This window comes from Podarcis tiliguerta (genome assembly GCF_965153285.1).
Source record: "Podarcis tiliguerta genome assembly, chromosome: 5".
Classification (NCBI taxonomy): domain Eukaryota; kingdom Metazoa; phylum Chordata; class Lepidosauria; order Squamata; family Lacertidae; genus Podarcis; species Podarcis tiliguerta.
In genome coordinates this window covers 35,120,604-35,146,635 of record NC_139538.1, presented here as the reverse complement: position 1 = coordinate 35,146,635, position 26,032 = coordinate 35,120,604, and the positions used below count along the sequence as shown (strand labels likewise).

Sequence of the window (26,032 nt, the reverse complement as noted above, 5' to 3'; positions counted from 1 at the left end):
TGTTTTCCTCCTCCAAAAACTAGGTGCATCTTGTGGTCTGGTGCATCTTATAGAGCGAAAAATGTGGTATATGAATACTGACCATGCAACAAAATATTCATTTGGCATTAATTTTGCCACAACAGTAACAATAGTTGCATACTGTACATGATAAACACACAGCAGTTGATACAATTTATTGATGTCTCGTTTTGCTCCCCTCATAAGATACAACATGCTCATGGGATTGCCTGCATTCCACATTAACCTCATATTTGGGACAGAAAGGGTGGTGAGGAAACTCAAAAAGTTGCTGCAGTTAAATGTCTCTGAATTTTTCTTCCTCTTAAATGGAGGGTGGAAAATCTGTGGCCCTGCCCTAATTTTTTTTAGGCAATGTTTTTATTTATTTTTGGTCTTCTCTCATGTAAGCAAATTTTAACATGCAGCAGGTAGTTATATTATCCATGCTGAAAATCCCTCTCAGGCAGAGGGTGACAGAACTCTGGTGACTTAAGACAACTGCACATTTCGGGTGATTACAGAAAACATCCATCTTACAACAACATTAGCCAGGGGTTTAGGGAAGATGGGAAGAAATCTACTGACTGACTAAAAAACAAAGGAGCCGTTATCATTTTGCAAATGAAGTGGACAGTTTGCTTCTTAATAGCAACTCCAAGTAGGATTTCTTAAGTGTGTATGCATCATGTGACACAATTTGAACGGAAGGAAAAGAATAAATAACTGAATGGCAAGTCCAATAGCCTCCCAACCTTATGTACATGATTCCAGCCACTTAGAAAGCACAAAGGGCACTTGGCTGTAAGAAGTGATCAGGAGAAATGTTCCCCATTCTTGAGCAAAGTCTTTGCACTGAGGCAGCTGGAAAAGCCAGACAAGTGGAACGTACATTTGCTCAGCCCCTCTCTTCATCGTCTCATTTCTTCCCCTTCTCTGTGCCAGCTGTGTCCGTGAGAAGGAGACATGGTTTCAATAGGCAATTGGATGTCATCTTTCCGGTAAAAGCACGAAGAAGATGGCCTTCAGGAAGTGGCCAAAACTACAAATAGCAGCCACAAGCCAATGGGAGCGAAGGCTGGGATCAGTATTCACCACACATTTTGTTATGTCGGTCTAGGGGGAGAGAAAAAGAAAAATGGAGACTCAGAAATGTGATGTCATCAATACAATGTTTCGCACTCACATAATCTGTGTTCTCACATGGTTCTCCAAATATTTCTAGCAGATGGCTTTGGGAAGATTTCCCACCTTTCTTTGCAGGTCACCAGCCCTAAAATATTTCCCTAGAGCTTTACAACCACCAATATTACCACCACCACTCTGTTTCCCAGTCATACTGAGACCCAAATCGCTGTGCATTTTATCCATTCAACGCTAACAAAATGAATCATATTATTTTTTCCAGAAGTTCTCAGTATCATCCTTTTCCACCCTCCTTTCTAAAATAAAATGCTTCCTGTAAAGATTATACAGTAAGCATCGTCACTGCCTGTTTTCGGCTTTGTTCTTTCGTTTACTTGATCTGAATAACATACCCACAGCAAGGGACACTTAACACTCAATGTTACGGTTTTTTAGTCTGGATGTGCTAAGAACCATAATGTGTGATGTGAAGGGCATGGGCACATATCAGCAAATGGCCAGGAGACCATCTCCCCCCTCCCCCAACATCCTTAGCAGCAGATGTGTCTGTCTCTCTCATAGCACATGCAGCAGCAGTCCTAAGCAATTCTGTGCTCATGCGCCTCGAAGGGATGAAAACTGGATTCATAGCAAAGGTATTGGCAGGTCAGGAGCAAATGAGGTTAGTGGAATTGTGCCGGGAGCTTGATGGCAAATATAGTCAAGGTTGCTGCAGGTCAGTGGGAAAGCTTTGGGAGCGTAGAGCTAGTATAATCAGGATCACTGCAGGGCAAAGGTGGATTGGCAAAGCTATAACTAAGGGAGTAAAGTAAAGCATCAGCTCTGCTGAGAGATGTCAACTCTCTCAAGTTCCTCCCTCCATCAAATGTCCCTGGCAGCAGCCATTACATCAGGCTACAGCCTAGGGAGAAAAAAGAAGCAGGCCCACATCACTAATTCAACCAGCACTTTGTGGCTCCTCCTCTCCTTGATCTGCTACCATTCCAGCTAGTCATTGTAATGAACAGCCAATGCCTATTTGCTTTTTGTCCCTTCTCTCTACCCCTCCATCCAGACATCCTTTTTTCCTTTTGTGCTATGTCTTTTAGATTGTAAAAATGAGGGCAAGGGCTTATTATTGATCTTGCTGCTCCAGGAGGACAGGGTAAAAATGCTTCAAATAAATAAACATAGCTCCATAAACGGGAATTCTATCCAGTATTTAGCTGCATTCTTCTTCTTCTTTGGTGATCACTCATAGCCGAGTAAGATTGTCTTCCACGGTTTAAAATGAGTCCATAAGTGACTGTGGAGGCCAATTCTGGATCCACATGTCCTTCCACAGTGGGAACACTGGTTTCCGGGCAGGAGTTGATCATGGTGTGGATTTGCCAAGCATGCCTTCCTCTTAGCAAGTTTCTCCCTTGCATCCTGAGTTTGTGTGTCTTCAAAGCCCATGACACCTTTGGTAAAGGCTGTTCTCCAACTGGAGCGCTTGCAGGCCAGTGTTTCCCAGTTGACAGTGTTTATACCACATTTTTTAAGATTTGCCTTGAGACAGTCTTTAAACCTCTTTTGTTGACCACCAGCATTACGCTTTCCATTTTTAAGTTTGGAATAGAGTAGTTGCTTTGGAAGACGATCATCAGGCATCCGCACAACATGACCAGTCCAACGAAGTTGATGTTGAAGAATCATTGCTTCAACATTGGTGATCTTTGCTTCTTCCAGTACACAGATATTAGTTCGCCTGTCTTCCCAAGTGATGTGTAAAACTTTTCGGAGACACTGTTGATGGAATCTTTCAAGGATTTGGAGATGGCGTTTATAAGGCATTATACCTACTGGTAGCTCATGAGACCATTCTGTTTTTATTCATGTCAGTAATGTGTCCGTAACTTGCACATTCGCTCTTTGGAAAAGCTTACCCAGCCTCCTCTCCTCTTCATCCACGTCACCAAAGTCTTGCGTACAAATTCTCCCAGGCAATCCACAATGGTATGGACCATGGCTGGCTGGGCGTGTCTTACACAGTCCACAGCAAGGCCTGCTGCCACAGCATAGAGAGACACTACTTTACCCCACGTTATGCCTGCAGGAAGAAGGGGAGGGGAGAAGAATTTCAGCATACGATTGTTACAAAACTGGTGGGAGAAAGGGCCTGACCCCAGCCCCAAACTCTAGTCACTATGCCATTAAACCAGATGCTCTACTATGTAGTAATCTCTGGCCTCCCAAGCCTTCCAATGCTACATGCCTGGATGACCTCAATTTTGAGAATGGATAGCATCATCTGGCACCCTGAAGTGGTTGGTTGATAAGAGACAACATCTGAGGTAATGAATGATTGTAGTGGTTGTGTGGAATGAATGGTGAATGATATTGGGCCAGTAGCTGTATGAATAATGTTCATTATGCTCGTAATGTTCCCTGACTTTTTTATATTGATAATCGTGTTTATGTATATGGATGCTATTTATGTATTTGTTTTGTTTTTGTGTAAGTCACTTGACATGGTTTTTATGGAGATTATATTACATTTAGGTCATTTTTATCGATTGCAAACTGCTTCAAGATCTTTAGATAGCGAGGCTATAAATGAAAATTATAAATAAATAAAGATGGACAGCATCAGCCTGCCTTGACTCATCCATCTGGCAAGGATTGATGTGCAACCCAGCGCAGGCTGCCTGATGGACAATCTACCTGGCTGGCTTCTCCTCCTAAATTCAAGAGAATCCAGGAGCACAAACTCTTACCTAAGACATTTCCTATCCTCTCTGTGAAGTGCTACGAGACAGAGCTAGCTTGGGCATACAAGCAAACAAAAAAGGCACCTTGGACACAAGTCCACGTTCTTAACTGTTTTAGGCATGGGAAACCTCCCATACAAGGAGAGTGTACAATAGAGGCATTTAAAATGTCATGAGGTTCTTGACCACACACTCTGATCAAAGCAATGTCATCGGCCTTGTTCTGATTACGGTGATAAGATCCTTGAGCCAAATTAACTTGGTGTTCTCACAAAACCCAGCTGTTTTATTTTACGAGAGAGAGAGAGAGAGAGAGAGAGAGAGAGAGAGAGAGATATCTAGGGAGGTAAATACCCCAAATGTTGTATAATGCATGAATACTGTATAGTCAATGTCTAGTTTGGTAGAAAAGCACACAGAAATTCAAGATATTATCAGTTTTTCTCATTATCTACTGCCTACACTCAGCAATGGTGAATGAGGTGCAGTATGTAGCAAGAGAGTGGAATGCTGATCAGCCAGTTAATCTGGCCTGCAGCAGAGCTTCCTGTCCAGAAATGTGCACCAGCTAGACAGAAGTGCTCTCAGGGGGCAAGTCCAACCATTCATACTAGAGCTGTGCCCTCATCCCTGATCACTGGGCATGCAGGTTGGAGCTGATGGGAGTTGCAGTTCCAAACATCTGGAGGGCACCAGTTTGGAGAAGGCTGGTCTACACAAAAAGAAGACCGTCTACTGCTGCTGTCAAGAGACCAAACAAAGATAGCTACGCAGGTTGGGTGTTCCCAATGTGTTCCCAAAATATATCTTTAATCCATGAAATATTTATACTCGTTTTTGAAGGCTGCTCAAAAGAACGAGCTCACAAAAGCAGAAGGGTTCTTTTGAGCAGACTCAAGGCAGCTGTGTTTGTTTTCAAATGCAGAATAGCTCATTTTATCCTCTTAAATATAAGCAGCACCCATTCCTTTTACAGAGTGTGCACCTGTTCTTTATTTTAGATTTTAAAAAAATTAAGGTTTACAGACTGGTTTTCAGCAGAGCCTCCATAACAGCATTCAATTTTTAAAAATTACAATAAAATTATTTAACCAAACATTATGATCCAATAAATATGTACTTGGAGTAAGCTTCACTTAAATCTGTGGGACTTGCTTCTGATTAAATGGACTGAGGACTGGGGCTCAAGACTACTGCTATGCTTTCACAACAAGAGAAGACAAAAGAGAGGTCTCTGATGACATGGTCCTAACAAACTCTGTCTCCTGTAAGCAGAATCCAAGAAGGCCATGTGAATCTGGTCAATTTGCTTTAAAATGTAGACTAAATGAAATCCTCAAGCGTTGCCACCAACAAGTTATTGTGACAAAAACTTTAAGGGACTAGAGCAGAGGTTCCCAAATTGTGGTCCACAGACCATCAATGGTCTGTGAGCATAGAAGTCAACTCATACTGGCTGAGGTCCCTTCGGCCCCTCCAATAAAATGTTTGAGGGGGCTGCCCCCTCTAAGTTGACGGTCATTGCCATTCAAATGGTGTGTGCACCATGTCTTGTGATCAATTATGCAGGACACAGCTTACCTGGGCTCCCTAATATTTTATTCAAGTTGGCACCCCTGTCTGTGAGCTTCATTCTGTTGCTCCGTGGCAGGTCTGTGGATTTGTGGTTGAAGACAAGAGATGGCACATCCATCGCATTAAATATTCCTGTTAATTTTAATTGTGTTTTTGTTGATTCTTTTATTTCTTATATTGTATTTCATTGTGTTTCAATTTGAATTCTATGGAAAATTATAAAACACAGTGCATAACAAACACTACAATAGGCAGAAAAATCATTAAGTGGTCCACCAAGACCTTCACCAATTTTCAAGTGGTTCATGGAGGGGAACAAAACAGTTTGGGGACCAGTGGGCTATAGTCCACTTGATCAGCTACTCCTGATGAAACAAACTCTAGTCCATGGCAGCTTATGCCATAATAGATGTGCTAAGTCTTTAAGGTGCCACAGCCCCATTGTTTCTGATAGCTAATGCAGACAAGACAATTTCCCATTCTGTTTATGCCTACTACAGTGGTACCTCGGGTTACATACGCTTCAGGTTACATACGCTTCAGGTTACAGACTCCGCTAACCCAGAAATAGTGCTTCAGGTTAAGAACTTTGCTTCAGGATGAGAACAGAAATCGTGTTGCGGTGGCGCGGCAGCAGCAGGAGGCCCCATTAGCTAAAGTGCTGCCTCAGGTTAAGAACAGTTTCAGGTTAAGTACGGACCTCCAGAACGAATTAAGTACTTAACCTGAGGTACCACTGTATTATGAACATTTTCCCTCAATTTTACAACACTCTGCAGTACAAGGGCAGTGTCTGACCAGCATTTGGGAGCTCACAGATGTGACATAGACAGCTTGGCTGTTCCTTTGAACCCCTCCCGCTCTTGCCTGCCCACAAACAGCAAGAGGCACCAATCCGCATCCAATTCAAAAAGATTGCCACCAATTCAGAATCCAGTTGGGAAAGAGACAACTGTTACTTCCAGAGACACTTAAGAATACCACCACTTATTTATATTTACGTATGTGTTATCCTAATAAAAGCAAGCGAGGAATAAACCAGAGGGGAGAAACCAGCAGGAGGGAGAGCTATCCCTATGCATCTCCACATCGCAGAGCTGAATTTAAAAACAAATATCTGTTTCAAAGCTGGCAAGCAATGCAAAAAAAGCTGTCTCTTCTCCTGCTTTAAAAGATGCCAGATGGAAGCCAGCTGTGAAGCCAAGATATGTAAATATACTGCACAGCACAGAGGAGAGAACAAATGTGAATAATCTGGAGGGAGCCCACCTGCCCTGGCCTCCCAGGTACTGGAAAACAGCCAGGAAGCCATGTGAGGGTAAGTATATGGTCTGTCTCCAAGCTCAGAAAACCACATTTCCCTTAGCTAAACAAATAAGTCTACCAACTTCATTATCAAAGTACACAGCTCTCCATTCAGACCCCCAAACAAACTTCTCATGAGTTGTATTTAGAGATGGGTGAATCTGCCAATTTCGGTGACTCTCAGATTATATTTCTCAAAGTTAAATTTAGTTCTCATTTCCACATCAGTTTACAATTCTCTCCCCCCCAACCCACCCCGCAAATGTCTGGCTCCTGTGTTCCAGATTTTTGAGGAATGTGAATTTCGAAGGCTGGCATGTTGTTTCAGAAAGTTCAAATTAGATTGATTTGCCATTAAATATGAACTCAATCCAATTTCTCTCTTGGATTACGAAAAGGGGGTTGCTTGTGGGTTTATAAGAAAGGGAACAAACATTATACAGACAAAGCATGCATACTTTGACGATGGCTTATTGCTATTAATTGCAGACAGTGCCTGAATTAAGAACTAGAGCTTGCTAAATCCAGCATTAGTATTACCTGGCATGGTCCGGGGGCATGTGTGGTTTGCTGCAAAAGAGGGAATGCACCACCCAAAAGAAGAAGACAACGGGACACAGATTTGCATCAAATTTTCAATTTGCATATTTGAACTTATTATATTCAGATTCAAATTTAGGGAAAATACTTTAATTTAAAGAAAAAGGCATCTCACTATAGAGAGGCAGGCCATGACCAGGATGGGGGAGAAATTTGATATCATTCACATCTAAAGAGAACCTACCTAATTTGCATTTTCCAAAGCTAAAATCAAATCAAAACATAACCATCCTTTGAAATTCACACTTCTCTGAATTTTGCAATGCAGTCCAGCCAAATATTGTGCACAAAAATATGTATACTAGGGGAAAGCATGCATTAAAATGTTTATATTAGTGAAACCAACATACAAAAAGCATTATATTAAGGGAAATCACTTTGCTAAAATCTGTATATTTGGCAAAATTGCAAAAAAAAGAATATAAAAATTTGAATTAAAATTCTGACAAAGTTTCATAAAGACTTTTTTTTAAATCACAAATTGATGTGGAGATTTGAATTTAAGATTGAGGAAATGAGAAATTGAGACAAACCAAAATTAACAGATATGCCCTTGCCTAGTGCACCTGATGCCTATTCATTCTGTCTTCCAGGAGCTAACTATTAATGGACAATTTCAAGCCTCCTGCTCCCTTTTTAGGATTATTTATCTTTAAATTGGACTTGCTCAGCCCTTCAACCAAAGGGCAGCTTCAAACAGGGAACTGTTCTCTAAAAGCCCTTCCAGTAAAGGACCCAAGTAGGAAACATGGTCACCTTAGGCCCAGATTTCACCTGACAACTGGATGGAGAGAAGTAGCCTCCATCACAAGTGATGACTGAGGCAGTTCATGGCACAACCTTGGACCATGACAGGCAGCTTCTATTTCTGTCTTGCCCAAGGGCACAATACACAGCTGTCTACAAGCACCCAATTAAAAGCCTTTTCCTCTGGGCTAAGTTAGGCCAACTGCTTTGAAGAAGTTTGCTTTATTGTGTTGAGAGTCCTTTCACACAGCGAAAGCTCTCATTCAGCAGCAGCATGAACAACATGGCCAGTTTTAAGACTGACCAGACTAAACAAAAACCTTACCCAAAGTTTTGTGGACTCCAACGCAAGCAGCTCCCACAGACATTCATTGGATGTTTGAAATCAAGCCCAATATTTGAGATTTATAGCACAAACACAGGAAGAGGGCTGTCGCCACTCTTGACCTTGTAGTCAAAATCATCAGTGTGTTTTTGAAGTCATAGCTCTATGTATTTAACATGTATTGAAAGAGGCAGAAAAAGAAAAGAAAGATCAGTTTTCTTCTTTTAAACAACACCCATATATCTGGGGTGGCTGAAAGCATGTTAAAAGCATTTGTTGTTGCTAGTTGGAGAGCTGAATAGGGACACTCTCTTGCTCATAGTTTCTAGTTCCTTGCCCAAAGTAATGATTCTGCCAGTTGGATTCAAAGGCATAGAAAATAATTACCTAGATTCAGACTAAGCGTAACAGATGTAGCATTTTATTTTCTAGTTCCTTCCTTGCATAGCACCACAAGCTAACTCATATTTTTTCAAGAATCACCATCTAGAAGACTTGCAGCTAAACTGCAAGGCAAGAATGCTTTAAATAAATCTAGCAGATTAGCTGTACAATTGTACCCTGGAAGTCCATTCAACTTTCAAAACCAAAGTGCTGCTTCTGATTGGCTGCTCCTGCAGCCAATCAGAAGCCCCATCAGATGTTTGGCTTCCAGACCATCTTGGCTGTGCACCCTGGAAGACCTGAACCCTGCCTTGCTGGCTCTTTCCCATCTGGCCTGGGAGAGTGGAGTGCTAACTGACTCCAGCTACAAAAGCTGAAGCTGTTGAACAGATTCTTGGGCTGGAGTACTGTTTACGGGGTGTGTGTGAGAGAGAGAGGTGTTGCTGTTATTGATACTCTTGTTGTATCTTTAGTTTTAGATCTTATGATTTACATGGAAATTGTTTCCATTTGGTTGTGTACTTTTTGATGTGTTTTATTTATTCTTTATTACTTCTGTTATTTTTGTAATTATGTAAATCTTGTCATGTTGTGAGCCGCCTTGAGCATACTTTCAACTATGGAAAGACAGCATACAAATAAAATAATGGTGGTGATGATGACTGTACTGTGTAGAGCACAGCAGGTGCAGTTGAAAGGAAGTTATGTAGACAACAGAGCAGAAATCAGCCAAAGGACCATAAACTCATCCTATGTGAAGTAAACAAATGTATATTTTTCAATCCTCAACCCTTTAAACACCAGAATGAATAATCAAGAAAATTCTTCACATGCCCAAAAAGAAAGGACATGTATGTAACATACACTTTGTATCTGACACAACATGTATGTGTTTTGTATCCAGTTTTGAACCAGAGTAAAAACCTCTCCCATCTGAAAAGTCACCATCTTGGTCAATTTTATGCCCCCTGCAAGATGAAACCCACAGTTCTATCTGTTAGAATTCCTGATCCATGACTGCAGTCATGGGATTGTTGTCTATCACATGACGGTGTATGTTTTGACTCCACAGAGTGGGAAGTGACGGAGACAGGATGTTTGTGTTACTGTGTTTCGTGAAGTGGGACTATTGTCCTCTGTTCTTTTTCTCTTTGCTGTCTGATGCTAGAGAGAGAGGGAGCCATGTTGCAGTCTTCCGTGTGTGTTTATATGTAAAAAAAAAGGAGATTAGCCAAAATGCTGAGTTGCTGAGGTCTGTCACGCAAAATGCGCAAACTTTGTGGATCCCTAAGTGTGCCGGTGTCGGTTGGCATCGGTCACTGTGATGTTCGGGCGGAAGAAAGCTTTTGAAGCTCCCAAACGATCGACCAGGAGGGAGAGAACAACTTAACTAGGAGCAAGCCCAGCTGAACACAGTGGGATTTACTTCTGAATAAATATGCAAAGGGTTGCACTGTAATTTTACCCATACAACCATTTTCTGGAAGAAAAGCAGTTTTTATTTTATTTGCAGGATGTGTGTGTGTGTGCGTGTGCGTGTGCTAAATCAAACATCTCATTAGTGCAGAATTTTAACATTGAAGTCCAATTTCTGAAAGCGCTCACTACAGCTGCTTTCTATCCTTAATTGCTGGATCTGGCATTGATTTTTCTTCTTCGAAGAGTGGAATGTCTGGGTGAGGCACGACTGAAGCTCTTTATTTTGCTACTTTTAACATTTAAGTTTAACTGTTGCTTGCATTTTACCAGCAAAGCCTCCACCATCTCCTCAGAAAAATGACATTGATTTGATTCCATCTAGCAGCTCTTAAAGGCCTAGATGGGTCGCGTTTGATTCACAGCTAGGGTTGCCCAATGCAAAAGAGTTCTGAGCTTCTCAGTCTTTAATAATATATAGAAGAAAGCACCTCTTCTGTCACTTGCTGAAATTCCCTCTGCTACACAGCTCTTAAGGGTGCAACAATCCTGTCCTCAATTACCCCTGGTCACCCTACTAACTACAAATGAGGTGGGATATACTAGTCATTTCTAGGAGTCAGTGTGTTTTGTACCAGAGAAAGGAAAATAAGCCTGAATCAGAGTGTTTGTTTTGAATGACTACTGCATCTTTCATTTCTGCTCAGAACACATTCAGCAGATGGCTCTGAATTGCCCAGCAGGTGGGAAGAGATTCCTGGAACATTCCCCTGGTCTGTCAACTATTGGAGGTGGGATAGCAACAGAAAATAACAGGGTTGGAGCAAATTTATACTGTCTTACTTCAGAGCTGTCCATGAATCCATTAACAAAGAATTGCTTATGTGCACTACACCCCACAATATGCATTGGGCTACCCATTATAAAGGGACGCGGGTGGCGCTGTGGGTTAAACCATAGAGCCTAGGACTTGCTGATCAGAAGGTCAGCGGTTCGAATCCCCACGACAGGGTGAGCTCCCATTGCTTGGTCCCTGCTCCTGCCAACCTAGCAGTTCGAAAGCTCATCAAAGTGCAAGTAGATAAATAGGTACTGCTCCGGTGGGAAGGTAACAGTGTTTCTGTGCACTGCTCTGGTTCGCCAGAAGCGGCTTAGTCATGCTGGCCACATGATCCGGAAGCTGTACGCCGGCTCCCTCAGCCAATAAAGAGAGATGAGCGCCGCAACCCCAGAGTCGGCCAGGCATCCCTTTACCTTTACTTTACCCATCATATACTTCAATATGCAACTGGCCCCTTCAAGGTGCAGCAGTGTTCTCTCCAAAAGCATTGCTTTCATACAATGTGTTTGGACACATGATGCTTCCAGCCCCGAATAAGCTTTAAACAACTCCAAACCCATTGCCACCATACTCAGAGTGAGGCAGTGCTGGTTCAATGTTTTCTTTTTAACAAAAGTCACTCTCAAGTGAGACCCTCCCTTCAAATAATTAGAAATATGAATTGAAAGGTGGAAATACTAATAAGAACATAAGAGGAGCCATGCTGGGTCAGGCCAAAGGAGGCTCATCTAGTCCAGCATCCTGTTCTCACAGTGACCAACCAGGCATGAATAAGCAACATATAAATGCCTTAAATAAAATAAATGCATACCTAAATAAAATGGGAATCTGCATGCCAAAATAAGCTTTGGGCAGCCCCCAATTATTTAATTTATTTATTTAGTAGCTGTTATAAGCTACTTATTTTTTAAAGTTAATTTATTAAGTTATTTTTTAAGTTAATACACAATATAAAAGCAATAAACAATATAATCAAAACTGTAAAACAATAAAATAAAAGCATACACAAACAAAAAGAGGAAATAAAACAAACAAAATAGAGGGTTCGATCTTATGGATAAGAGTGACATTCCTTTAGGGTAAAATAAAGAAACTGTGTTACCACTACCGATAATAGTAAGCCCTAGCTATGAGAAACAGTCAGAGAATTATTCCTCTCGCAAAACAATTATGGTAAAATTATGCCCATGTCATCCCAATTCCTCTGCTCACTTTGAGGGTAGAGAATTTTGGAAAGTCATTTGTGCACAGTTGTACCCCAGACTGAAGCAGTAACTTGGCAGCCATTAATGTGTCCAATCCCAAGAGTCAAAAAGAGGAAGAAACTAGAAAAACAGAAAGGTATTTTTTATGTAACAAAGTCAGTCACTGCTGGGAGTGTAGTGAGATCGAGCTCAAAAGCAAGGGATTCCCCTGCTGGGAGGAGAGAATTGGGGAGTGGCTACAGCATCTCCTCACCTGGTGAGATATAGGAGGAAAGAGTAAACAAACATGGCTTTGTGTTAAATCATTAGTGCAGCATCCACTGCCAAACCACTTACAGCCGGCATCCTCTGCCAAGTGGGCCCCACCCAAAGGCTCACCCAAAACATGCCTGTGCTTACACACCTAGCTTTGTTTCATTTCTCATCCCTCTCCTTCCCTCACCCACACTGCGGATTGCAGGACAGCACCTGAAGTAAAGATCTGAGTCGCCACCGCCAGGAAGGCATCTGTTACCACGGTTTCCGAGTGCAACGAGATGTTTAGCTGCCGTGCCACGTTCCGGTACAGGTTGGGCCTGATGTACTCCAGCTCATCACCTGAAAAAAGAACACACACAATTCAAACAAAAACAAGGACTTGTTTTAGACATCTGTAGCCCACCTTTCAATTAATATTCCCAAGGTGGGAATCTGTGGCAGCCGAGACAAGCGTGAGGGAACCTGTGGCACCAGGGGGAGGATATTCCAAAGCTAGACTGCAGATGTTGTTGGACTCCAACTCCCATAATCCCCAGCCAGCATAGCCAATAGTCAGGGATGATGGGAGACATCTGGAGTGCCACAGGTTCCCCAAGCCCTGACTTCAAATAAACACAATACAAGTGTCCAAAAGCAGTGGCGTAGCGTGGGGGGTGCAGGGGGGGCCGGCCGCACCGGCCGCAACATCTGGGGGTTAGGGTTATGGGGCGCAAATCCACGGGTTAGGGGGCGCAAATCCACGGGTTAGGGGGCGCAAATTACTTGCCTTGCCCCGGGTGCTGACAACCCATGCTACGCCACTGTCCAAAAGTGTCTAAAAACACAACTAAACAGTAGAATACGTGACAGGAGCTAACAGCTGAAAACACACAAATACTATTAATTAAGCACCACATGGTTAACCACATGGATTCCTGGCACTGGGAGTGGTGTTCAGCATGCCCTACGGAAATGGCTCGCTCTCGGATTTCCACTGGCCAGATTTCTAATGGCCGCACAGTAACAGGCCAACAGTGAGTAAGGAGGTCTTTATGCAGTGCTATTTTCTAGAAAAAGAGGTCAGGAACTCACCATAAACACATCCCTCATTCTCTCAGAATGGCAAGGGCACCCATCAGAGAGGTGCCGGAACTGGGGGGGGGGGGGGGAGCCCTGTTCATATGGGAGCAAGTTTTCAATACCTGGATCCTAATTCGAAATATTACGTGCCAAAACAAGCACTTTAGATTGTGCACAGAAACAAATAGACGTCACAGTAGTTGCTGTTTCAAAAAATGATGGTGCAGCAGAATAAAAGAAATGGTTTTTTTTGTGCTGGGTTGCTAAACTGTATGCATATATATTTTTTAGATCCTCCTCTCAAGCATTCTGAAAATCCTTTCTGGACTGAAGATAGCAAATGCTTTAAATGAATCAATAAATTGAGTCATTCTCTGATCACATTTGGTTTCAGGATCTTCAGAGTGTCTTTTAAAGATAATAATAAATAATAATAAACCTTTATTGTCACTACACCACCTGTGCGCATAGTATTCTTGTATTATCTCAGAGAGGGTTAGATAAAAGGTTCTGTTCCCCCAGCCCCTGGGAAAATGTGGCCTAGGCAATATGTTGCCCCTACTAGGCAATATTGTGGATGCCATGGGCCAGGAGTCAGCTTCGCCTGCTGAACAGCAGCCTGAAGGGGAAGAAGGCGGAGTGACTCCACCTGCAGCTGATCAGCCTGCAAGGACACAGAGGAGAAGGCACTGATGAGAACCAGCTGGCTTCAGCCTTCTTAAGCAGAGCTTCCAGCAGCAGTCAGGTGCTGCTAACAATGCCTGTAGTTCTTGGCCCTACCTTCCTGCTTCCTGTTCGCTTGACCCCATGATCATTGGATTTCCTGACTCCTGAACCGTCTGACTATGCAGATTGCTGTTTGCCTGACCCTAGGACTGGACCTGACCTTGGATGCTGACTCTGCCTCCAGGTAAGTGCAGCTCAGAGACTCTTCTGGTTGGCTGGCCTCCCACTCCACTGAGCTCTGCACGTTGCTGCTCAGCAACGAGACACCGACAGTATCTCATAGCTTCCATGGGACAACCCCTTTTCAACTCCTTGTCAGCCGTCTATCAAAGAAGGTATTTTATGGGCTGGGACATGACAGAAGTAGTACAAGGCCTGCCTGAAGCTGTGAGACATAAATAAGGCAGATTAAATATGTCACCAGTATTTCCCACGAATAATGACATGAGATATTTAGACTTGGAATAGTCTTCCCTTGCCCACAAGATCCTTCATTGGCTTGCGATCTCAAGACCAGCAAGCATCAAGTGTGCCAAGCATTTTTCTTGTTTCTGTATCCTTTTCCCAGAAGTGTGCGAGGATGTCAAACAGGAAAAGTCACACCCATTTTAAAACACAAGAGATTGGAAAGTGGCCAGAGAGAATAGTCAGGTGTAAGTTGTCAAGACACATGAACTTAACAGAATCCTCCAGGAGTCTTGCAAATCCTGGGAACAGCTGTATCCCAGTGGCAGAGGGTCTTGGTTGCATGCAGAAGGTCTCACGTTCAATCCCCAACAGCTCCTGGTACGGCTGGGCAAGTGTGAAACCCTGGAGAGCTGCTACCAATCAGTGTAGACCACACTGAGCCTGATAGACCAATAGTTGTGTCTAATTATTCTCTTGTTACACAGCCTCATGCTTGCAGCTACTTTATGACCGCTCCTTTACTTGGGCTTTCAAAATGCAAACAGGGATATAAATAATAAACGTAGTCCCAAATGTGTTTGTGCTAGACCAGCACACAGTCCTGCTTATAGTTCTAGGGCTTTTCTGCAAAGCAGTTTTACTAGGCAAATGGAGGACGGACACATATTTGTTTCTCTTTGATTGTATACTTTCTCTGCGCATCTCCTCTAGACTGTGCTTCAGTTGCAGGATACGCCAGTTAACTGATTTGATTAACACCCTATGCCCTTTTAAAATGTGGGTTTTTTTGGGGTGGTGGTTATTGGATTGTTGTCTTTATTTTGACTATATATTTTGTGGTTTTATATTTTGATTTTGCTCTGTGAACTGCCCTGAGACCTCTGGGTATAAGACCGTATATTAATAATAATAATGATAATGATAATGATAATAATACTGCATCTTCCCCTGACACCATCTGTTTGTATCATGAAAGGAAGCTGCGCTTGTGGATGCTTTGTGGAATGTGCCTGTGCAATAGCATCTACTGGATATTGTGCCAGATATTGCACAAATATTAGCAAGCAGTTGGAGGACGTCTCTTAACTAATCTTACACACAGGAGTATGGTCCAGGCCTTGGTCCAGTCACCATCTCTATCAGCCTAATCTACCTTGCCAGGTGACTGTGAGGCTAAAATAATGACAAGGTTGTCATGATGTAGGCATTAGTACTGTGTAGATGGAACTGCATTCATTCAGGGATAGGGTGAATCTGGTGTGTGTGTGTGTGTGTGTGTGTGTGTAGAGGATGAGCCTCAGCTCCTTTGCATTAGCTTCTCAGCTAATTACTTCTGACCAAATAAGGATGACTAGCTAGCCATCTTTATTTGCTCAGAAGCCAATTTGTGCCTGGGCCCCATGACTCATATGTAGGGCCGTAGCTAGTGGGTGGTGAGGTGGGCCCCTGCCAGGGGCACAGGCGGGGGGGGGCACAAAATCTGCTAAAATTTTGTCCATAAATAAAAATATTGATTATTGCCTCCTAAGAAAAGGTTTTAAATAGAGGGTGGATTGAATGGGGGGTGGGGTTGGAGAATTGGTGGAAAGAGCTCATTTGTCCATGGCTAGGAGGTGCAAGCTGGACGGTTCTGCCAAGGGCGCAAGATCACCTAGCTACGGCTCTGCTCATATGTAACTAGCCACAGCACTGCATTCATTTAGTCTCATTAAGGACAGTAAAAAGTGTTGATTATTTGCCATTCATGCAACCATCTGGCACTCTCAATTAAGTCAGCATATAAACAGATTTTTTTTTAAAAGCCAAGTTTTTGGAGAAACCTGCAAGGAAAACATTTGACCCTCTGAAGGGCTGGATTGTTCCATGTTATCTGACAAAAACAGAAAGGAAACGTGGTTTATATGTGCACAAGCCTGATAAGAGGGAACATTACCCACTGGTGAGGGAGGGGAGCCCTCTGCACTAGGAATGGGGGATTCCTTCTGAGATATGGCAAAGAAGGGAGGAAGTTGAGGACAGCTGCTTCCCAGCAGAGAAGCACATTGCATGTGAAGGAAGAATAGCGCATAGTGTAAATTAGTAAAGGTTTGTTCTACATTAGCAATGCTGCAAATTGGTTGGAGTAAAGGCTCCTGTGGTTTCCTGTGGAGTAAAGGCTCCTGTGTGTATGAGCACACAAGCAGCTACACCATGGCATAACGCTCACATGATCACTGGCCTTTGAAAAATATGTATTACTTGTATGGCGGAGATTTCAAACACATTAATGTGTCTAACAGTTAGCATGACTCCCCCTTTTCTGGAGTCTTCTCCCCATTAGTCTACAAAGCGAGTGGGCAGGTGAATAACATGGTGCAAGAAAAGAGAGAGAGAGAGAGAGAGAGAGAGAGAGAGAGAGAGAGAGAGAGAGAGTGGTTCAATCCACCTTTGGCTCTGCCCCCACTTCTGATATGTGGCCCTCAACAGATTACAAACAAAAGAGTGTGGCCCTTGGCAGAAAAAAGTTGCCCACTCCTCAAGGACATAGATGAATGATAAAATAGACTGCAAAGCGCTCCAAAAGCATCTCTTCAAACTGCGTAAGTGGCCAGTGAAATGGAAAATGTTGTTGAGTGCAAGTGTAAAGTGGCATACATGGAGCCAAAATAAGAATAATCCTAATTTCACATATATACACTGATGGGGCCTGAACTTGTAGTGACCATCCAGTAAAGAGATATTGAGGTCATAGCGGTTAGAAAAGTGAAAACATCAAGTCAGTATGGGTATATCTGCCAATTATTGTTTCTCTTAGGTTATCAATTTTCCAATCTGAAGCTCAGTTCTCCATATTTCCACATCAATTTGTGAACTGGGAAAAAAAATCTCTTGAAAACTCACCAGCATTTTAGTGCAAAATTCTCCTGATGTAGACTTCTGTATGTAATTTTGCCTGATAGACACATTTTTGCAAGGCATTTCCCCCTGAAATAAATTCATTTTTATGGACACTTTACCCCAGTATATGCATTTCTGTGCACATGACTTTGCAGGAGAACTGCACTGCAGAATTCGGAGAAGTGCAAATTTTGAAGAACATTTCAATTTTCATATTGTTTCAAAAAGTGGGTTTGCCTTTCAGTGCAAATGGACTTGGAATTCTCCCCCATCGCTGTGTGGTAGTTGCAAAGAGAAAGGCAAACTCCATGTCAGAGTTCTCTAGGAAAGGGATTGACAAATGAAATTGCCCATACTGCAATATCTTTATACAAATCTATGTATAAAGACTCAATGTCCTTTTAAGTATGCCCTGGAAATCTCTCAACTTGCCTGGGAAAGTATGCAAAACAAAAGCTTTTGTTGTCGTGTACGCTTGCTGACATCTGCCTGTAATAATCCACAGTGAGGGACTCTTGCCAGCTATGACTGTTAGTGTAACAGCTCTGGAAAATGCAGGTGCCTTCCCTTCTGCCTGAGAGTTACACTGAGAGGGGGCAATTGCCTATATGTCCTGCTTATAGGTTTTGCAAGACACATTTTTTGGTTGTCCACTGTAGGAAACAGAGTGCTGGACTAGATAAGGCTTTTGATCTGCTCCACCAGGGCTCTTCTTCTCTTCCAGGTGTGAGGAACCTTTGGCCCTCCAGATGTTTCTGAACTACACCTCCCATCATCCTTGGCCATGCCTGTGGAAGCTGATGGGAGTTGTAGTCCGGAAACAGCTGGAGGGCCAAGGTTCCCCACAACTGCTGTACAGCATGATAGAAACTGCCGTGCGATTACTGCGTAATGAAGGACCGGTGTCTACAAATTATGATAACAGGTAAACATGGACATTCTTATGCATAAGGTATGGGAAAGAATAGCATGCTCACCTCAAGATCTGTTGAGCTTTTCCCTCCCAAAAGTATAGCCAGTACTGTGACATTTATAAGGAGATTCACTGGGGAGATAGGCCTGCACCTATATTATGTCTCTTTGCCTATGCTTCAGCACTGGACTGGTTCCAAGTAATTGCCCTTCTGTTCACTGAGAATTAAGACATCCATTCAAAAATTTGATAGGAACTCCAGACACACAAGGTGTTCCCCAGCCGCTCTCACCAAAGCTGGACCGAGTCAGACTCGTTGCACCACTTGGCACGGGCTACAAAAGCTTAGGGCCACCATTTTTCGTACACATTGTTGAGAAAGAGCATGAATACATCATGGCTTCCGTAACCATATAGGGTTGTTTACAGCAGAAGGAAAAGAAAAGCTCAGTAGGGGGTGGGGAGGGGAGGGGGTGTTTCCCTCAAGCCTTCTATGAATGTTTTGATTTCAAGCCACATTGCTTAGATGGAATGCCAAGTTATTGTACCCATAAGCCAAATCCTACTCAAAACGTTAGCAGCCAGGACAATTGCCAAAGATTCGCACCACAGCACTTGCACTGGCTTTCTGAAACACTCACTGCCGCCCGCGTATCTAAAGGATGCAAGTCCCACACTCTGGGCTCAGTCTTGGAGGGAAATTGAATGGGAGGCAGTAAATACACACACACAGAGACAAAAAGTGTAGAAAGAGCAACAGGGAGAGAATAAAGAGCAAAGGCAGTTGATGGAGAGAACAGCAAGAAGGCAAAGGAATGACCCAAATAAAAAGGAATACAAGCCCCACTGGAGATGAACAGTTCTGAAAAGAACTAAAAACTGATGGGATCACCTCTACAAGGAAGTCTACATTATGCTCCAAGGTCTCAGCCTGAATGGAAGACTTTGAAAGCAACGAATGAGAAGTGGATTAAACCAGCTGTACAAAAGTCCAGAAACAGACTTTTAAAAGGACAGCTGTTAAGACTGGTGTTCCCACTGCATTTTGATGGTATCATTATCAGTGATGTTTATAACCTCTTCATAAATATGCCAAAGCTGCATACTCAAATAACCTTGAGCAAACAAAAATGTTTAATTTGTCCTTTTTAGGGAAGACTTTGATGCCTTCTCTCTCTCATTCTTGTAGATGGAGGAGACACTGGGATATGGAGGAGATTGAGGGCACAAGGAGAAGAGGACGACAGAAGACGAGATGGTTGGACAGTGTTCTCAAAGCTATGAACATGAGTTTGACCAAGCTGCGGGAGGCAGTGGAAGACAGGCGTGCTCTGGTCCATGGAGTCATGAAGAGTCGGACACGACTAAACGACTAAACAACAACAAAAGCATTTGGCTTATGGAGGCTCCTATTACAACATTTCGGAAGCTTGTCAGAGGTTCTCAAAGGTGTCATCTTTTTAAAAAACATTTGACAAATAAAGAAGCCCACTTTTTCTAATAAACACTTTGTGCACGACAGAACCCCACAGCATTGAACTATTCCTCTCCAGAGTATCAAGATACCAAAACATTGCAAAGGTAGGCCATTTGGGTCTTTCAGTTATATAACTAAATACCATAAGTGCACAGTATGCTGCTATTTATTGCTGTAAAAAATCTGAACAAGCAAAAATGCCAGAACAAATTCCCATCTTCGTACAAATCTCCTTAGCCAAGAAATTGGCTCTTCAAGTACTGACTTGGCAAGTGTCAACAGCAATACCAAAGCCAAATGACAGAGAGAAAAGAGATGTATAACTAGTACTATCAGAGGCGGATTTAGGATGGCACAACCGGTTACCCAGAACAGGGCGCTGAGCTGAGGGGGGCGCCTTCCTGCCTCTTTCCCAAAGCCTAGTAAGCACTTGCTTCAGGAAGGAGGCCTGAGAGCTGGCAGGGTCCCAGAGTCTTCCCACCTCCTTCCCCATGCCTAGTTAGTGCTTAGCCAGCTTTGGGAAGGAGATTGGAGGGCCTCTCAAATTTTGGCCTTACATAGGGTGCTGTTTCTGAGGTCTGTCCCTGGTACTATAATCCCACATGATGTTTTCACAATATAAAGCCGAATGACAGCTGATTGCCTGCAGTGCTTTGGAAAAGTGGGGTGCAACTATTCTGACCACAGAAGATTCTTGCAACTGGGTAGAAATCTTATTTCAGCATCCCTTATGCTCACCATCTGTCATAATCGAGGGCAACTGAAAGCACAAGTTTACTGTTCACGAATGAAGATGCAACACTAATCTATTATGGGCAGGTTGCTAAGCAAATGCCAGAAGGGATTCTAGCCTCAAAAAGTCTTATCTTATAGGCAGCAATTATTTTTCAGGGTATGATAGTGGCATCATTGCTTGTGATGTGCACATGTATTTACTTTGTCCCTGGTTAAAAAATTTTGAGCACAGCAAAATGTTCGACCAGAATGATACTATCTTGAGCCAGATTCTGTAGACTAGTACAACTGGAGCATGGGTAGCCGACATGGTAACACCCCAAGTTGCAGACTAAAACACCCATTGACTATACTAATCGAGGCTGATGGGAGTTATAGTCCACAACATCTGGAGGGCCTATAGTTATACCTCTGAACTAGACTAATGAAATGTTATTGTACCTGAGAACAACAGAGGGCGCAGCAGAGTGAACTCTATCTGCTCCCATCCTTCCTTCCTCAAATGGACACACATGTCAAGTTCCAAAGAGTAGGCTGATTGTTACTTCCACCCTTCCCCTTGTTCCAAGGGGGCGTATTTTTGTTTTTTAATTATTTGCAGAGCTATTTGATTGTTTGTTGGGGCTTTCTTTCTTTCTACCTTTTTAAAAAGTTTATATTTAAATGTGCCCTGAGAAAGGGTAGTGATGACTGCATGATTGACACAAAGACCAGCTCATCAGCTCTGTGCACAGCCCTGCTGTATGAACAGAGGAAGTGGCTTTATAAATGCATACTGGATAGCCAATCAGTGATGCAAACAAGGAAAACAAATTTCGCCTATGCTCAATCCTAGGAAGATGATATATATGTTTCTGATGCTGATGATGTTTAAAATTTGTATCCCACAATGTCTAAACTGCAACAAGTTCACTTCCCCAGTGGACTCACAGTTAAAACTATGTCTGTTCACATATTGTCACCACTTTTTTTCCAAGCACTCATGGGCAATGAGGAGGTCCAGAAGTCTGGGCTGAGCATACCACACACTTCTGATTCTACAGGCATGAGCAGTTTTAGAGAAATATGACCAAACACCCTTCACCTGGAAGCCCTACCAGAAATTAGCACGACTGCGGGGGATTTGTTTGCCGAGCCTTTCACTCAACAGCATCTTCCTCCAGATCCAGGCAGAAATCCCAGGAATCCAACCTGCCACCTTCACAGAGGCACTGACAGTTTCAGCACTTACCTAATCTTAGAAGTATGTTGGACACTTCTGCTAACTTGCCACCAGGAACAGGTGTGCTTTGCTCAGGCTTGTTCCAGCCAATTCCAGCCCGAATCAGCCTGGAGTGAATGAAGTCTCTGCAGAGCACTTTGGCCTGCGATACAAGCTCCTTGTCTGTAGGAGTCCGATCAAACACTTCCATGACTTCTGCAGCAAAGACAGAAGAGCGGCGCAGAACCTCCATCTTCATCACCTAGCCCCAAGCAGGGAGGGTGGAGCAGTCATGAGGAATGAGCTGGTAGTAGGATGCCTCCAGGGAAATCTACAGCTGGCCAGTGGTTCACTATGATCCTGATTCACTGCAGCTCTTGCCACGAATGCTCTTTGGGGCTGCCTGGTTGATAAAGAACATTGAAAAAATCCATGAACTTAAGTGCACAAAAGGAATACCCAGGCATCCAAATCTCATTGCGATGTTGTATTTTAATACTTAACACTATTTATGCTGGAAACGGAATCACATCACAACCTTATGCATTTTTTACTCAAAGGAAGTTCCCCTGTGTTCAAAGGGGCCTTATGCAAACATTGGTGCTCTAGTGATTCTTGAAAAAATAAAAGCAAAAGTAAACACCCCAGAACACAAATCACATCTTGTAGGCTGCAGGACATCTACAAGAGCAAGGGGGGGATGCTGGCAGAATTTTTACAAATCTAATGCTATTTCTTACAGACCCACTAGCCCACTTTAAGAATTAGCACAGCAGACGTTAAATTTGGTGAGAATCTCAAATGTTCAAAGACAGATACTCCCATCTTGTATTGTTGTTTTTTTGTGGCAGAGAATAATAAAGTAACCACCGAAGAATACAAAATCCCAGTGGCAGTAAAAACAGCAAAAAAAATGTGCACACCAAATCACATCATCCACTCAACCAAAATATGGCTGGCTGAGAAATAAGGATATCAACAAGCTGTCTCCCTTGGCTTCTTCACAGAACAAGAACTGTCACCCCAGACTTTATCCTCTGGGCATGTATGAGACAGACAGACAGACGGAACACAGAAACCTCGAAAGGGTTTTTGTTTGGTGCGATAGGCACACCAAATTCTTGATCTTAAGTAAGAAGACATTATTATTGCATCAATGTTGTCTCACAGATGTTATTAATTTAAAAATCACAGAGCTGAAAATAAACCTCTCCAGTTGTGTCTGGTAACTCCCAGCCCCGAGCCTTGATTTAGCACATCCCTAACAAAACAACTCATAGACAAGATCTGAAATTCTGGCTTGACAGTTTGGTTAAAAAAAAGGGGGGGGGGAGAGATTATGTTTTGCATTTTTCCTCTATAAACCTTAATAGAATTTATTTACAAAATGAAATTCCGGCTTGACACAGAGAACATCAATGGAAAGACCAGCATAGCTCAGCATCAGTCAGAGCACACACCCCATGTGCACAAAGATTCAATTCCTGGTGGAAAGACCACTGCCTGGGATCCTGTAAATAACTGGACCAAGACTGGCCAATAGCCTGACAGCAGAAGCAGCCCAAACCCTGACAAGAGGACCAAGAGGTTCCACAGAGGTTTCCAGCAGGACATAAAACAAGTTGGGATTTACCTATATGTCTCTAGCAGCAAGCTGTGCCATTTGCACAATCTTTTTCCAGCCTATTTCATACTGAGATTTTTTTTCGGTCCCCTAACAGGATGAGCAGAACAACCCTAAGCATTCATTGAATGACAAAAGCAAAGCATCCCAGCCACTCCACACCCAGAGAGACACAAGGCCTAAAATGAGGGTCAGAAATAGCATTGGGGCATCAAACAACTGCTTGAACCTGATTTGGCAGGAAATACAGGTTAACCAACAATGCAACTTTTTGCTCAGAAGTTAGAAACCTAGCAAGGTACACACATCAGCAACAGGAGTCATGGGATGGGATGGTCTATTCTAAATAGGGCATGAGGAAAGGAAACAGCAAAAAAATCCAAACCATCAAGTTTTTCAGCTTTATAAAGCCATTTACCTTTCCAGAGCATTTCCACCCACAATTATCTGCAGATTGGCTTCGTATGTTTTTGTATTTTCCTTGGGAAGAACTTGCCCCTTTCTCCAGGGCCTGGGCTGCACAGAGACTATAAGGATGCTGAGCTGCTGAAGCCACGCTGCACTTGCTTCTTCCAAAAGACCTGGAGCCACGGTCCCGCTCTTCTTGCAGCCTCCTTTGCCGCTGTCAGCTCTGGCTCTGCTCTTTTTCAAAGGGAGGGGAAAGCCAGCTTCTAGCAGTAGCCTTGTAAGGAAGGTGGATTAACTAGCGGGAGGAGTTGAATCTGGTTAGAAAGAATCTGCCCGCCCCTTTCTTCTCGTTCTTAAGGAGGCACCAGGGAACTGTGCCGGGCAAGGCTGAGAGTGGCTCTTGGCGTTGCGACACCAACAATCTTGTTCTCACAATCAGTAAAGTGTTGTTGAAAGGGGCGTCTAGGCCTGAGGTAGAGGGTTGCGAGCCTCTCTGTTCCTCATCTTTTAAAATGGGGAAATAGCAGCCCACCTCAAAGGGCTGCTGGCAGCCTTTTGGTTACCTAAGGTCAGTGGTTTTTTGTTTTTGCTTTTTTTAAATATACGTTTAGGGATACTCTCATTTCCCTACTCGTATTGAAATACTGCCCTTCAAGAGGCCAAACTTAGATTCACAAAATGTTTAGGGGTATGCGTACCCCTGTGTTCCCCACCACAAAAAAGCACTGCCTATGGTAATGTAACTTAAGGACCACTGCTTCTTCCCACAACTCCCCCTGGACCTATTGCCAGAGCCACTAACTCAAATACAGTGGTACCTCTGGATGCGAACAGGATCCGTTCCAGAGCCCTGTTCGCATCCTGAAGAGAACGCAACCCGCGTCTGCACGTGCACAGGTCGCGATTCACCGCTTCCGCACATGCGCGTGCAGCGAAACCCGGAAGTAACACACTCCTTTACTTTCGGGTTGCCGTGGAGCGCAACCCGAAAATGCTCAACCCGAAGCCACTTCAACCCGCGGTATGACTGTACCCCTAATGGGTTTTTGCTGCTCATCTCCCCATGCCTGAGAAAAGTGTGCATTTTGAAGGATGGCTCTGTTGTGGTTCACATCCTCTTTCAGAGAGCGTGAATTCGGCAAGTTTGTGTATAATGCAAACTGAATGCAATTTCTCCTCCATTCCTATTTCCTATCAATCATTTATTCACCCCATGCTTTTCAGTGTCTTTCCCCATCACCTTCCAAACCACAAAAAGTCTAAGTGTGCTTGTTGCAATAGGGTGACAGAGCACGTTATTCCACTTGAATTGTGCAAAGCTAAATTTCCGTTGTGTGCTTGAATTCTTCCCACAAAATATACAAGCTGGAGGCACCCATGTGAAATCGTATGTTCATTTAATGACAAGAGGCAGTGCATTGCTGCTTTAAGAAAACCCAACAACAATCTGATTTAATTGAGCACTCCAGTGGAAGGTAAAGGGAACACTGAACCTTCAAATAACTGGAAAATAAAATTACACATAACCAAAGGTTCTTCAAACAGTGCTGGCATTGTTGCAATTGTTGCATTTCACCACTTAAAAATAATAACCACCAGATGAGCACCCTTATGCTAACATTGTACAGTGTTACAATGCATAGCCTCCAGATTTTTTAAAAAACATGCATTTCACAATGATGAGAACATATAGGGTGGGGAGGGGGAGAAGTGGGGCATTGTCAGTTATTACATTGCAAGATATATCTGATGATTGCTTGTGGCTATGGCACAGCCACAATCCACACAGTAAACACCAACATAAACAGTGTGCTCTCTGGCAGAAATACCACATTCTCTGAATTTTGCAATGCACTTCTCCTGCCAACTAATGTGTACAAAAACTCATATGCTAGGGTAAAGTGTGCATATAAATGCATATATTAGTGAAAATAACATACATGCATTGTGTCAGGGGAAATTGATTACAAAAAGGTGTATAGTATTCAAAACTGCATTAAGATGTGTTTATTAGGATAAATTTGCGCTAAAATGCTGATATGTTTTCATAAGGATTATTTTTACTGGTTT

General features: G+C 43.0%; 1 protein-coding gene across 2 annotated transcripts; it reads right to left on the bottom strand.

The window, feature by feature from the left end:
- Positions 1 to 161: 161 nt before the first annotated feature.
- On the bottom strand, positions 162 to 24,247 carry BOK (BCL2 family apoptosis regulator BOK). Of its 2 annotated transcripts, none has more exons than XM_083443100.1 (5): positions 23,973 to 24,247; positions 21,961 to 22,333; positions 12,745 to 12,873; positions 3,054 to 3,217; positions 162 to 1,116 (listed from the first exon to the last, which is right to left on the bottom strand). In XM_083443100.1, exons 2-5 carry the CDS (start codon positions 22,187 to 22,189, stop codon positions 991 to 993), a joined length of 648 nt encoding a protein of 215 aa, XP_083299226.1. In that variant the 5' UTR covers positions 22,190 to 22,333; positions 23,973 to 24,247; the 3' UTR covers positions 162 to 990. The 2 variants fall into 2 exon arrangements, with proteins under 2 accessions (XP_083299226.1, XP_083299227.1); XM_083443101.1 differs by having other exon boundaries at positions 21,961 to 22,329.
- Between the last annotated feature and the right edge of the window lie 1,785 nt (positions 24,248 to 26,032).

Bases quoted from the DNA above. Each gene is read 5' to 3' on its own strand.
- BOK (XM_083443100.1), bottom strand. From the start codon at position 22,189: ATGAAGATGGAGGTTCTGCGCCGCTCTTCTGTCTTTGCTGCAGAAGTC. The intron at 3,218-12,744 runs GTGCTGTCCTGC...TTCTTCCTGCAG, and splicing joins GACTCAGATCTTTACTTCAG to GCATAACGTGGGGTAAAGTA. The intron at 1,117-3,053 runs GTAAGCTTTTCC...CTCTCCCCCTAG, and splicing joins TGAAGAGGAGAGGAGGCTGG to ACCGACATAACAAAATGTGT.